Source organism: Oreochromis aureus, linkage group 2 (assembly GCF_013358895.1).
Source record: "Oreochromis aureus strain Israel breed Guangdong linkage group 2, ZZ_aureus, whole genome shotgun sequence".
In the NCBI taxonomy this organism is placed as follows: domain Eukaryota; kingdom Metazoa; phylum Chordata; class Actinopteri; order Cichliformes; family Cichlidae; genus Oreochromis; species Oreochromis aureus.
This window is the reverse complement of record NC_052943.1, coordinates 6680107-6690602: the sequence shown is the minus strand read 5'-3', so window position 1 is coordinate 6690602 and position 10496 is coordinate 6680107. Positions and strand designations below refer to the sequence as shown.

The window sequence follows — 10496 nt, the reverse complement described above, 5'->3', positions numbered from 1 at the left end:
GCAAAACTGACAGAAATACCAGATCATGTTTAATTCAACTGTTTTATTTATATAGCGACAAATCACAATAACACTCGCCTTTATATTGTAAGGTTAAGAACCTAAAATAGTACAGAGAAGGCCCCGACAATCAGACGACCCCCAGTAAGCACTTGGCGACGGTGGGAAGGAAAAACTCCCTTTTACCACGCGCAGGGAGGGGCAGCCATCTGCGCCACCAGTTAAAGGTAAAAGGAAGACACAGGACAAAAGGCACTAATAAGAATGTACTTCCAATTATTTGACTACTATTTTCATTTTTTCTCACTTTCTTTTCCACCAAAACAATTTTTAATGAAGGCTTTCTGTTGTTCTCTTTTTACAACATGCTTATCCATTGCACCGTCTCTCAGAACAAGTTTAATGCCACCATAGGGTAAACCACGGACTGCTGCATTCAAGTTATACATTGAAAATATATAAATAAAAAGATAAGTGTACATTAGCTGTGCTATATATGTTTTTCATAATTATTTAGAAAAATTATGAACAATTATTATGAAATAATTAAAAACAGTAATCAATGCATTTTGACTCCAATTTAAGACATTCCTGATGACATCACTAGGACATCTGCAGAGTCATGTTAGTTTCAAATGTGAAGCTTTTTGACAGCTGCTAAAGATTAAAAACTACTGTCTATAACAGGGTTGTCATATGTAAGGCCCGGGGACCAGAATCGGCTGACAAAGGCTCTCTGGACTGCTTTGGAAAATGTAAAGGAGGGTATAAATTTTGAACTTTTAACTGTATTTTCATAAGTTTTACAGCTTTTGCTACTAATAAAGACCTCTCTGATCACCATTCATGCTACACCAAAGTAATTAGGTAATAAATAAACAATTAAATGACAGAAAAGTTCAATTTTTTTCACTATATAATACAGAAATTTCTTTTGTTTTAAAATTTTCTGTTAATTAAAAAAAAGCTTTCAGTGTTATAATTAAAGGACAGTCTGGACAATGAGCTACTAGACCTTTTGAAAAATGCCATAAAATACTCATAGGGTCCAGTGGCTGTGTGTGTTTTCCTTTTTAAATGACCTAATGACTTTGTTTTAAATTTAGTTGGTGTTATCACACACCATCTGGCCATTTTACCAGTAGCTTAGTAACCTTATCAGAACTGAAGAGACTTACCAAAAAAACAAAATAAACATAAGCTTTCACTTCAGGTCACCCCTGAATTTATTTTCTAACTTAGCAGACCTGCGAGTTAATGTTTGGCATTGCATATGCTGTCTTTAAATAACTGCCCCACTTGTTCTAACATGTTCCGCTATCTGAACTTCCTAGGCCACATGCTGAACCACTGGATGAGCTGTTTGCCATTGACTCAAGCATGCAGCTTAGATATGTTATTAAAGTAACATACAGTATAGCATAGTATATGCTGATATTTTAATTACTATATGATTGCATCTTTATATAATTGTTCATGAAGTCATTCTAGATAATGACCACTGTATATTTGAAGCAAAAAGGCCTCCGTATTGGAATTTGCTCCACATGTGTGAGTAGAAAGTTCACTTCTAGTTACATAAAATACAGTACAGCTAAATGCTTTTAACAAGGTCACAGAACCAAAAATATCAACAGTAACTGAGCCCACCTGAAGTAACAACATACAGTAGGCTCCTACTAGTTTAGGCTTCCAGCAGCCATTCATACTGAGCCAGTCATTTATAAGTGTGATGATAACTACCCCGCAGTGCACATGTCAAGGATAAAGTGTATGCAGGGTGTGTGAGGTATTCTTAGCTCCGATGACAGTGCAGCCCATTCACGTCTCTAAATGGTATGCTGGCCTCAAGACAAGGCCGTGAGTTCCTGTCAAGGTATTGATTTCGGCTTTACTCTGCTTATTTCTTTTCTTACTGGATACTGCAAGGGAATGCTTTGCAGAAGTAGTATTAAAACTCAAGGATTAGAATTTTAAGGTAAAATAGATTTGACACATGTGGAATACCCCTGAGGAATGAGAGCAGGAGGCCAAGAGAAAATATGTCAAACATACTGAAAGATCAAGTGTTGGTAGTATTATAAATGTCATTCATGGTATCAGATGAGGGCATATTTTGGGAAAGGCAACCTTAGGAGAGCCACATGCAGGAGTAAATAGATGTCACACTATTAAACCACTCACATCTGAAAGATTTTCAAACAATCTGCTTTTCTTTAAAGATGACAGACATCATTATGCAGTCAAAGGAGGGAAGTTCCTCCATCTTAGGAACATTTTTATATATGAAAGTAAGAATACATAGGATTTTCATGGGTAACATGTCATTTGACACAAAGTCAATATAAAGCTGTAGCTCTGGAGTCGCTGCTTAAAAGGGTCCGCTTCTACCTCTGAGGTCAGATGCATTCAGAGTTGTTCTCTTTCAACAGGAAAAGTTCGGTTAGCAGTTGTCATCCTCCAGGATGTCTGGGTGCTCCTCCCAGAACTGCTCTCCTATAAGGTCACAATGGTAGGCCTCTACCCTCCTCCTGCTGCGTGTGACGGGCATGTCCTTTTCCTCCCCATTTGGCAGCTTTATGCGTTTAATGATAGTCTCATCTCGCTAGATAAGAGAAATGAGAAAATTGATTAAAAGCAGTAGATAAGCAATCAGTCCGGTACCTAAACCTGGTAAAATTATTTTGTGAGATTTGGTTTTGAGTGCATTTAAAAAAAAACCTCAGAGGAGCTGGTGCAGAGTGATGCAACCTAACTTAAATTTCTATGTAAGCAGCATTTCCTGCAGTTAGTGTCAGATCTACATCCGGTGCCACAGCAAGTAGCAGCCTGACACACTACACATTACAGTGAGCTATACTTTGTTATTTATGTATACATTTGATCCTATGAAAATCTCTTCTGTCCTTTTCTTTGTTTTTTTGTGTGAGTTTAAATTTCCCTTTCAGGGGCACAACCAATAAGCATCTAACTGTGTAAATAAATGTCCTATTAAACCAAGGGAATTCTACTATTACATGAAAAAGACATTTCTAAAAATGGTTTCTTGTGATGTTAGTGGCAGAACTCTTTTCTCTTACACTCCATCCACAATGTGAGGTCATGTGCAATAAAAAAGTGTATGCAGCTTCTGACATTTCTCTTTCATGCACAACAACAGAACTACCAATAAAGGGGAAAAAAGGCAGTGTGGTGATTTTAATGTTTCAATCTCAGACTTCACTGCTTTTAACAGGAAGAAACACAGACACCATTTGAAAAAGCGAGCCGTTAGTGTGCTTAAACATGCAAAAACAACCACAGACTATATAAAATATGGTCACACCCATGACCCACTGGTTTGTGAACTACTGTTTTGAGTTTGGGAGAGAGGCATTTCGACTGGTGTTATAAATCCTGATCTGACTAGCGAGGGGTGGATGTGACTGAGAAGAAAACTGATGTTGCACTATACAATAGCAATATATCAATCACAAGGCAGCCATTCTAAAATGCATACCCTGCTTTAACATCTATTTCACTGCAAATTCGGGAATAACTAAAAAAAATATAAAACAATGTGTTATGTTAAGGTAGGACTTTAAAAGTTTCAAAAGCTGCGACTTTTACTTTGAAGGCAAATCTTCCCCCTATCCAATTTGCGTCACACTTTCTCAAGTTATTACTGTTACGCTAGTAGTTAGCAAAAGCTTGTGGACAAACATGAAGAACTGCAGGCAACCTTGGAAACCTGCTAGCAACCAAAGCAATCACTATGAGCTTTTGGGTGCAGCATCTTCTTTGCAATATTTCACCAAGGAAGAACCAGCAACCTCCAGGTACTCCACTGCCAACCAGTAGAAGAATACACATTTTCCCCTACTGGTCCAATATGGCAGACAAATCTTAAGCAATGTCTACATGATGTGAATGAGAAACCTCAAAACAAGGGAATTGATTTATTCAAGCACAAGAGTTGATCCTGCTGGCTATTTTAAAGAATGCAGGTTTGTAGTTTTTTTTTTTTTTTTTTTACCTTGGATTCAATTTCCAGACTACAACAAACTTCTATGTACAGGTTCTGACGTCACCTCAAACTGTTAAAAGGTTTTGCCCTAACTATTTTCACACAAAATTTGGTGCATTGCCGCAGGTGGAGCAATTCGTCTGGTTAATTCCAACAACAAACTCTGACATATTAACTAGGTACTGAACCCCCATGCAGACTGACTCCAATTTCTTACAGGGACACGTGGTGTTCATGCACATTAGATTAAGCAATAACAGGTCTCATGCCATGAACGTCCAGGGCTGCACATGTACCGCACTGAGTGGATCAGCGTGTCCCTGCACTTCACTGAGAGGCATACCTAACCCGATGAATGGCGGTGGGCGGACTGATCAAAATATTAATAGTATTGATACAAATGCCTGTATTGATATTTGCGTGATAGGATTAATTCTTTGTTTCTATCCTTTGAGTTTAGTAGATAGCCCACTGAATAAGGGGATAGATTTAAAACCCTTCTTGAGCACCTCACCTTTTCCCAGATGAGGGTGGTACCTTTCTTGTGGACGGCAGATTCATTGTTGTAGTTGATACCAAATTCTGTGAAGAGGATCTCATTTTTATCCCCAGCCAATGTTCCCTGAAAAAGGCAGAAATACTGTGAGACATCCAAACTTAGGTGTGTAGATACACAATCCCTCACATGGTCTTTAGATAGTACAGTTTTATAAAAAGCTACAACAAAAGCATGACAGCAACACCACCGCCCACCAAACCGCTGGTTATATATAGTGGCTCTGTTCCTTTTACTTCAGAATTAAAACTAGAAGAAAATCAACAAGAAATAAATAGTAAACCACTCAGTCATTTTTTGTTATTATTTGTTGTTGTTATTATTATTACGTAGGAATTATGAACCATGAATGTTGGATGAGATGTAAATAAATAACTCATGCTGCCTAAACATCCACCCAAAACCCATCAGCTGGTTCCAGACAGCCCCCACAAGAATGAGGTGATTTCCAGAGGACAGCTGTGTCAGTCTGTAGCAGCTGTCATAGCTAGTGACAGACCTGTTCCTGTACACACTATTTTAATGCACAGGAATAAATTGTTCATAATGACGTAGTTGAAAGCTTACATCTTTTAAATAACCTCTTTGTTTACTCGGATAAAATATAAAAAGTACCTTGAAACCTTATCGGCCCCTAAAGCCAAGTGTTGTTTAAGTATATAAGTGATATTATTAAATGAAGAAAATGTTTGTTTTGTTTTTAGACTGAAATTTGATAGATGAATTTTTACAATTAAGGCATTCTTAGCTAACGAATCAACCAATTTATTCATTTTCAAAGTCCGGGTAGGTAAGCATATTTTGGTTTATTACTTTTTGCCAGGTCATCTAAGTTTGTGTTGATGGATAGCTCTACTTGTTTGTTATTTTGGTCTCGGCTCACTCATTTTATACTCTGATTTTTGGGAAATCTGTTGTTCAATAAATATAACACTAATACATAAATGAAAACTTGTTCTTATGGCTACTTGGGACTCGGGGGAAGGGGATGCCTTTTTCATATTGTGCCAACTAGGGGCTCATCGTCTGTTTTCTAGCTTCGTGGTGGTTTGGTGAGTTATTTGTTTCTGGTTGGCAGTTTTCTATCGTGTGTGGGGAAATAATGTTTTCCTTTTCCTAATAGTTTTGTGACCTCACCTTCCTTCTAGGAAAAAATAGGAAAATGTTAAAAGGGCAGATTTGCTTACTGTGGCTAATTGACAATATTCAATACCCTAAATTAACCTTTTAATTTACAAGTAATAGATATTACATAACTATATCAGCACCAGCCATCACTACCACTAGCTTGTTTCTGATGCTGTTTAGAAGTCCAGAGACTAGTAGTTGAAAAGCTTTATACCTACCATAACATATCTGTAGCCAGAAAGAAAAAAATCACTCAGTATGGCAATCAATTATCCTTTATATGGAACATTTTGAGAGTTGTGAGCATTCACTGTTGTTTTTTTCTGACACATGATCAGCTGATATGGATCTACAAAACATGCTGCTGGAATCTATTGGTAGGTAGAAGCCAGTGTGTCTTCATTTGGGACATGGTACACTTTGAATACTGTGTGGAAGACCTTGAGTATAAGTGACAGTCTTTAACATATCCATGCTTACAACCTTAAATATGTGGGCATTGCCTTAATATGATTTTTTGATGGTACCTTTTTCAAATACTTATATCTGTTAATAAGCACTTGCATCTGCCAGTTTACACCCAAACATACATTAATCAACTGTGTTTCACCTTTAAGCGATCCTCTGCCTGTGTTGTGCTGAGTCCTTTTCTTTGCACTAACATCCAAAACAGTGTGTTGTACAAATTATTGATGTGACCTGAAAAAAACAGAAATGCAAGTGACATATTTCCATCACACCAAATGTGTGATTTACCATTCAGAGCATCATTTGCACTTACAGTCTGCCTGCCTCCAGCTAAGGTAGTCTCTAAGGTTACGATTGCTTGGATATAGGACCACACGTCCGTCAAATCCCGGAGGGTACAGGAGGGGCTGATTCTCAAAAAACTCCTTCCAGTAAAACACGTACGAGGAGGAGAACTGGGAGGCGACGTGGGTCATGAGCTTACTGTAAGGAAAAGAGGGGACAAAATATAGTCAGACAAAATGCTAGAGGAGGTCTGTGTGAAAATGTTGTTGATCAACATTATGTAAAACATCAGCACCTGGCTCTTCTTTTGAACCAGGTAGAAGATCGCTTGAAAACAAAGCTGAACTCATCACTTTGGCCATAGGCAATGACAATATCCTCCAGTTCTTCCATGACAGAGTGTGCGCTCTTTCTCATCAGCCCCAAGGCCCTGTCGTCATTGGGCTTTGCAAACTTGTGCTGCTCTGCAAACCTGAAACACATAATGCATGAAGACGCCAAAACAACAATGTGGATTCAAAAAGCTCCCGGTGTTTTAGCGCAAATGAAGAATACTCACTTGTGAAAATTGCGACCATCCAGTCTCACGACAATGTAGCAGTTCCGCAGACAGGTGTCATCTGCTTCGAAGTTGCGCACATACTCAAACTTACTTTTGGCCATGTTACTGGATCTGGAGAAAAGACGGACCGAAGGTGTAAGAGCACAGCACCAAACACCAAATCTGCTCGCTGTACTAATTAGCATTGGGATGCTCCTGAAGACAAAGCACAAGGAGCGAAAATTATATGTCAACAGTGGGAAAATATTCAGTCAAACGGACAACAATTACTATGATATAAAAAACTAAATTCAATAACTTCAAATGATGTTAAGTGTTATGATTAAAATGATCTCTGTTATACGTATGTCAGTTCTCCATTTATTGAACTTTACTTACTATTTACGAATGAATGTCATGTGTGGTGTTAGCCTTCTACACAGACAGCTAACCTTTTGAAAGCCCTTCGATAGCTACGTGGTAAATTGCACCAACAGCAATATTCGAATTGAATAAGTTAATATCTAAACTAAATATATCTAAATAATAAGAATAATTCTCTTCCGCACATTCAAACACGTTGGTTTGTATACAGTCCGCCCAGAAATTGTGTCGTAGCGGAACCACAATCACCCGGAACACAAATTTTCGGAGCTACGGTAGACTTAAAATAAAACGCAAATAATTTCCGGTTTCTTCTAGCCACCTTAAAAATAATGCTTCAATTTTCAAATTTTTTTGGATGCTGTGCTGAATAATTTTTTAAAGATTTTTAAAGATTTTACGAAAGTAATTTGCTTTCTAGCGCCATCTTGTGCCTAAACAGAAACTAAACTAGATACTGTACATATACGAGGTTATGGGACTTGTAGTCCAGTTGCTAAACACGACAAAAATACCCAGAATTCCTCGCTTTATACACTTCTGCGGTTGTTTTGAACATGGAGGAGAGGGAAAAAAGAAGTGTAAATTCAGACAGTAAGGAGACGTTGTCAGCACCCTGCTCCAGCCCGGCCTCAGCGCCGGAGGCTGATAGTAAAGCTGAGGATGGTGGCGCAGTTAAACTGGACGTCTGCTCGGATAAGTTTGATCCACTCTTGGCCTTGTACTCACCGGCAGTGCAGCTTCCCTTCCCAAACATCAAGTGCTTCAACAACGTGGCCGAGTACGAGAGCTTTCTGAAGGGCGGCCGCGGGAGAGCCAAACCGGAGAACGTGGAGAAAAGGCAGCGTAAGGCGATGAAAGGCGTGGTGGACCTGGAGCGCATCGAGAGGCTGAAGAAACTCATGGTGAACAACCCGGTGTCTGAGTCAGAGGAGGGAGAAAGCAGCAGCGGCACGACGCGGAGGAAGAGGAGGCAGAAACCTGTGAAAAATGTCCTGACGAGAATGCCCCGTAGGTTCAACACCCATCGTGTAATGTGTTGGAGACCTAGTCCCGCCTGGGCCGTTTCACTGAGCCGCTTTAAACTTTAAAGGAGAGCCTAGAATACGACATTTGTATTTATTAGAATACACTAAGAACTGACAGACTACTCCAAATAAACTGACAAATAAAATAAAATGTCCCAGTAAAATAGGACTACTGGAGTAATAAAGAGGCAGAATGGCTTCAGTATTGGTTGTTAGGTTCCTAGCTGTGGCTTACGAATACCCTTAACCCCTTTGCCGCCAATAAAATGAAAACCACATTACAACATTACACACACACACATACATATATGTGTGTGTGTGTGTATGTATGTATATATATATATATATATATATATGTATGTATGTATGTATGTATATATATATATATATATATATATATATATATATATATATATATATATATATATATATATATATATTATTTTTATTCATAATTTTAGCATTACTTGTTACTTTAAAGAAACCTCTGTTTTAGCTGAATTCCCTGTATCATTTATTATAATACGCAGAAGCAGCTGTGCGACCTGCTTGTCTTGTGTTTTCAGTGTGTAAAGGCAGTCCTCTGGGGGAGCTGTACCGCTGCGTGGAGGAGAGGATAAGAGTCAAAGTTCACGTCAGGACTTTCAAAGGTCTGAGGGGAGTGTGCGCTGGCTTTGTCGTGGCCTTCGACAAGTTCTGGAACCTGGTCAGTGATCTCATGTTGTATTCTTGAACTAGGCAAATTTCGTATCTTCACCGTTGGTTATCTCTCGCTGACAGGCGATGGTGGATGTGGATGAAACGTACAGAGAGCCTCTGTTTGGAGAAGCTTTCTATCATGAGAAAGCCCTCACCACTACACGGGTAATGGATGAGTTTTCATTCTATATATGACTAAAATTTTGTCCTTCAATTTTCTAAGGAAAGCTAGAAACATTTAGAAGTTTCTAATGACTACTTCATAATAAAAGCTATCTGTGCTTTGCTGATTAAATGCTTACAAGTGAGCTGACAGTAGTATTGCTGGCTTAAATTGTAAAGGTCTTTTTACATTTATCCCTCTTTAGCTCTTACACAGCACTCGGAGCGCTTTTATGTGGTTCAGTTTGATGAAAGTCTTAAGAATGATCAAATCTTTGTATTTCCAGCTTTTTGAGAAGCTAAGTCTCCAGGAAACCTCTGAATGTGCTGAGTCGGTGAAGAAGCAGCCTGCAGATTCTCCCAAAGAGACTCCAGAAAGTTGTTCTTCTTCTCATGCCGTTGGTGTGAGAGGAGACGGCAGGACAGCAGACTCCAAGCTGTCAGAAGCTGCTGAAACCGAAAAGGACGCACACAAAACACTGCTCGTGGTCCAGAGTCCACAGACTCGCCAGAAGAAAGAAACCAAGACGTATGGTAAGGTCCATACGCGCCACATCAACCAGCTGTTCATCCGTGGTGAGAATGTCATCCTGGTTAACCCCCAGCCGCTCTGATTTTCACTCTTACATTGATCCCGGGCAACAAAGCAGGGGTTTTTTGGAGCATCTGCGCTAACTGGTACTGACAAATTATAGCAATTCAGAAGGATCGCAGACTGATGATTTATATCATATTGATATGGAGGTTTGTCTCTGCCCACCAGAGAAATGATTTTGCTTTTGATAAATAAAAGCGTTCCAGTTGTAATTACAGAAAAGTGTGTTTGTGTGTGTTTTGTTTTTGCCTGTTTAGTTTATTTGACACCCTGTAAAGGAAACCCAGTGAAATGGCTGTCTCCCAGCAGGTGGCACCATAAACACACCAGAGCCATCGAACACGCCATTGTCATCTCAAAGAGCTTGTCCCTTTATGTTGCATTTCCCCGCTAGTTTGAATGGGAATGACAGTGCAGTCTCAGCGGACTTCATAAATGCATTATGAATAATTGAGTTTGTGAAGCTCGAGATTGCAGATGGCACTCAAAAGCTGTCATTTGTCTTGACGTCTTAGATTGCTTTTACTCTTTAATGGGCACATTACCCATAAAAGCACGATTTACTGCATCTCTTAGAAGTTGTAAAGATGTTGCTTTTTTTTTTCCTTTTTAAATGACAGAGGTTAGTTTTGGATGATGAGTGG

The 10496-nt window shown here is 39.0% G+C and overlaps 2 protein-coding genes across 7 annotated transcripts; one reads left to right on the top strand and one right to left on the bottom strand.

Moving 5' to 3' along the window:
* Window positions 1-2194: 2194 nt before the first annotated feature.
* thg1l (tRNA-histidine guanylyltransferase 1-like) lies at window positions 2195-8228 on the bottom strand. 6 transcript variants are annotated; one of them, XM_031745288.2, is made up of 7 exons: window positions 8098-8228; window positions 7003-7200; window positions 6739-6915; window positions 6472-6641; window positions 6301-6389; window positions 4521-4628; window positions 2195-2605 (listed from the first exon to the last, which is right to left on the bottom strand). In XM_031745288.2, exons 2-7 carry the CDS (start codon window positions 7188-7190, stop codon window positions 2444-2446), a joined length of 894 nt encoding a protein of 297 aa, XP_031601148.1. In that variant the 5' UTR covers window positions 7191-7200; window positions 8098-8228; the 3' UTR covers window positions 2195-2443. The 6 variants fall into 6 exon arrangements, with proteins under 6 accessions (XP_031601148.1, XP_031601151.1, XP_031601147.1 ...); XM_031745291.2 differs by having other exon boundaries at window positions 7003-7116; window positions 8098-8226; XM_031745287.2 differs by lacking the exon at window positions 8098-8228 and adding an exon at window positions 7384-7604.
* On the top strand, window positions 7881-10068 carry lsm11 (LSM11, U7 small nuclear RNA associated). The gene is made up of 4 exons (XM_031745286.2): window positions 7881-8379; window positions 8963-9102; window positions 9177-9260; window positions 9545-10068. Exons 1-4 carry the CDS (start codon window positions 7926-7928, stop codon window positions 9869-9871), a joined length of 1005 nt encoding a protein of 334 aa, XP_031601146.1. The 5' UTR covers window positions 7881-7925; the 3' UTR covers window positions 9872-10068.
* The last annotated feature ends 428 nt before the right edge of the window (window positions 10069-10496 follow it).

What these genes read in the sequence shown, in the direction of transcription:
- thg1l (XM_031745288.2), bottom strand. Translation starts at nt 7,190, where the DNA reads ATGCTAATTAGTACAGCGAGCAGATTTGGTGTTTGGTGCTGTGCTCTT. An exon ending in TGGTTCAAAAGAAGAGCCAG is followed by an intron (nt 6,642 to 6,738) that starts GTGCTGATGTTT and finishes TTTTCCTTACAG; the next exon opens with TAAGCTCATGACCCACGTCG. An exon ending in TAGCTGGAGGCAGGCAGACT is followed by an intron (nt 6,390 to 6,471) that starts GTAAGTGCAAAT and finishes TGTTTTTTTCAG; the next exon opens with GTCACATCAATAATTTGTAC.
- lsm11 (XM_031745286.2), top strand. Translation starts at nt 7,926, where the DNA reads ATGGAGGAGAGGGAAAAAAGAAGTGTAAATTCAGACAGTAAGGAGACG. An exon ending in TGTCCTGACGAGAATGCCCC is followed by an intron (nt 8,380 to 8,962) that starts GTAGGTTCAACA and finishes TTGTGTTTTCAG; the next exon opens with TGTGTAAAGGCAGTCCTCTG. An exon ending in AAGCCCTCACCACTACACGG is followed by an intron (nt 9,261 to 9,544) that starts GTAATGGATGAG and finishes TTGTATTTCCAG; the next exon opens with CTTTTTGAGAAGCTAAGTCT.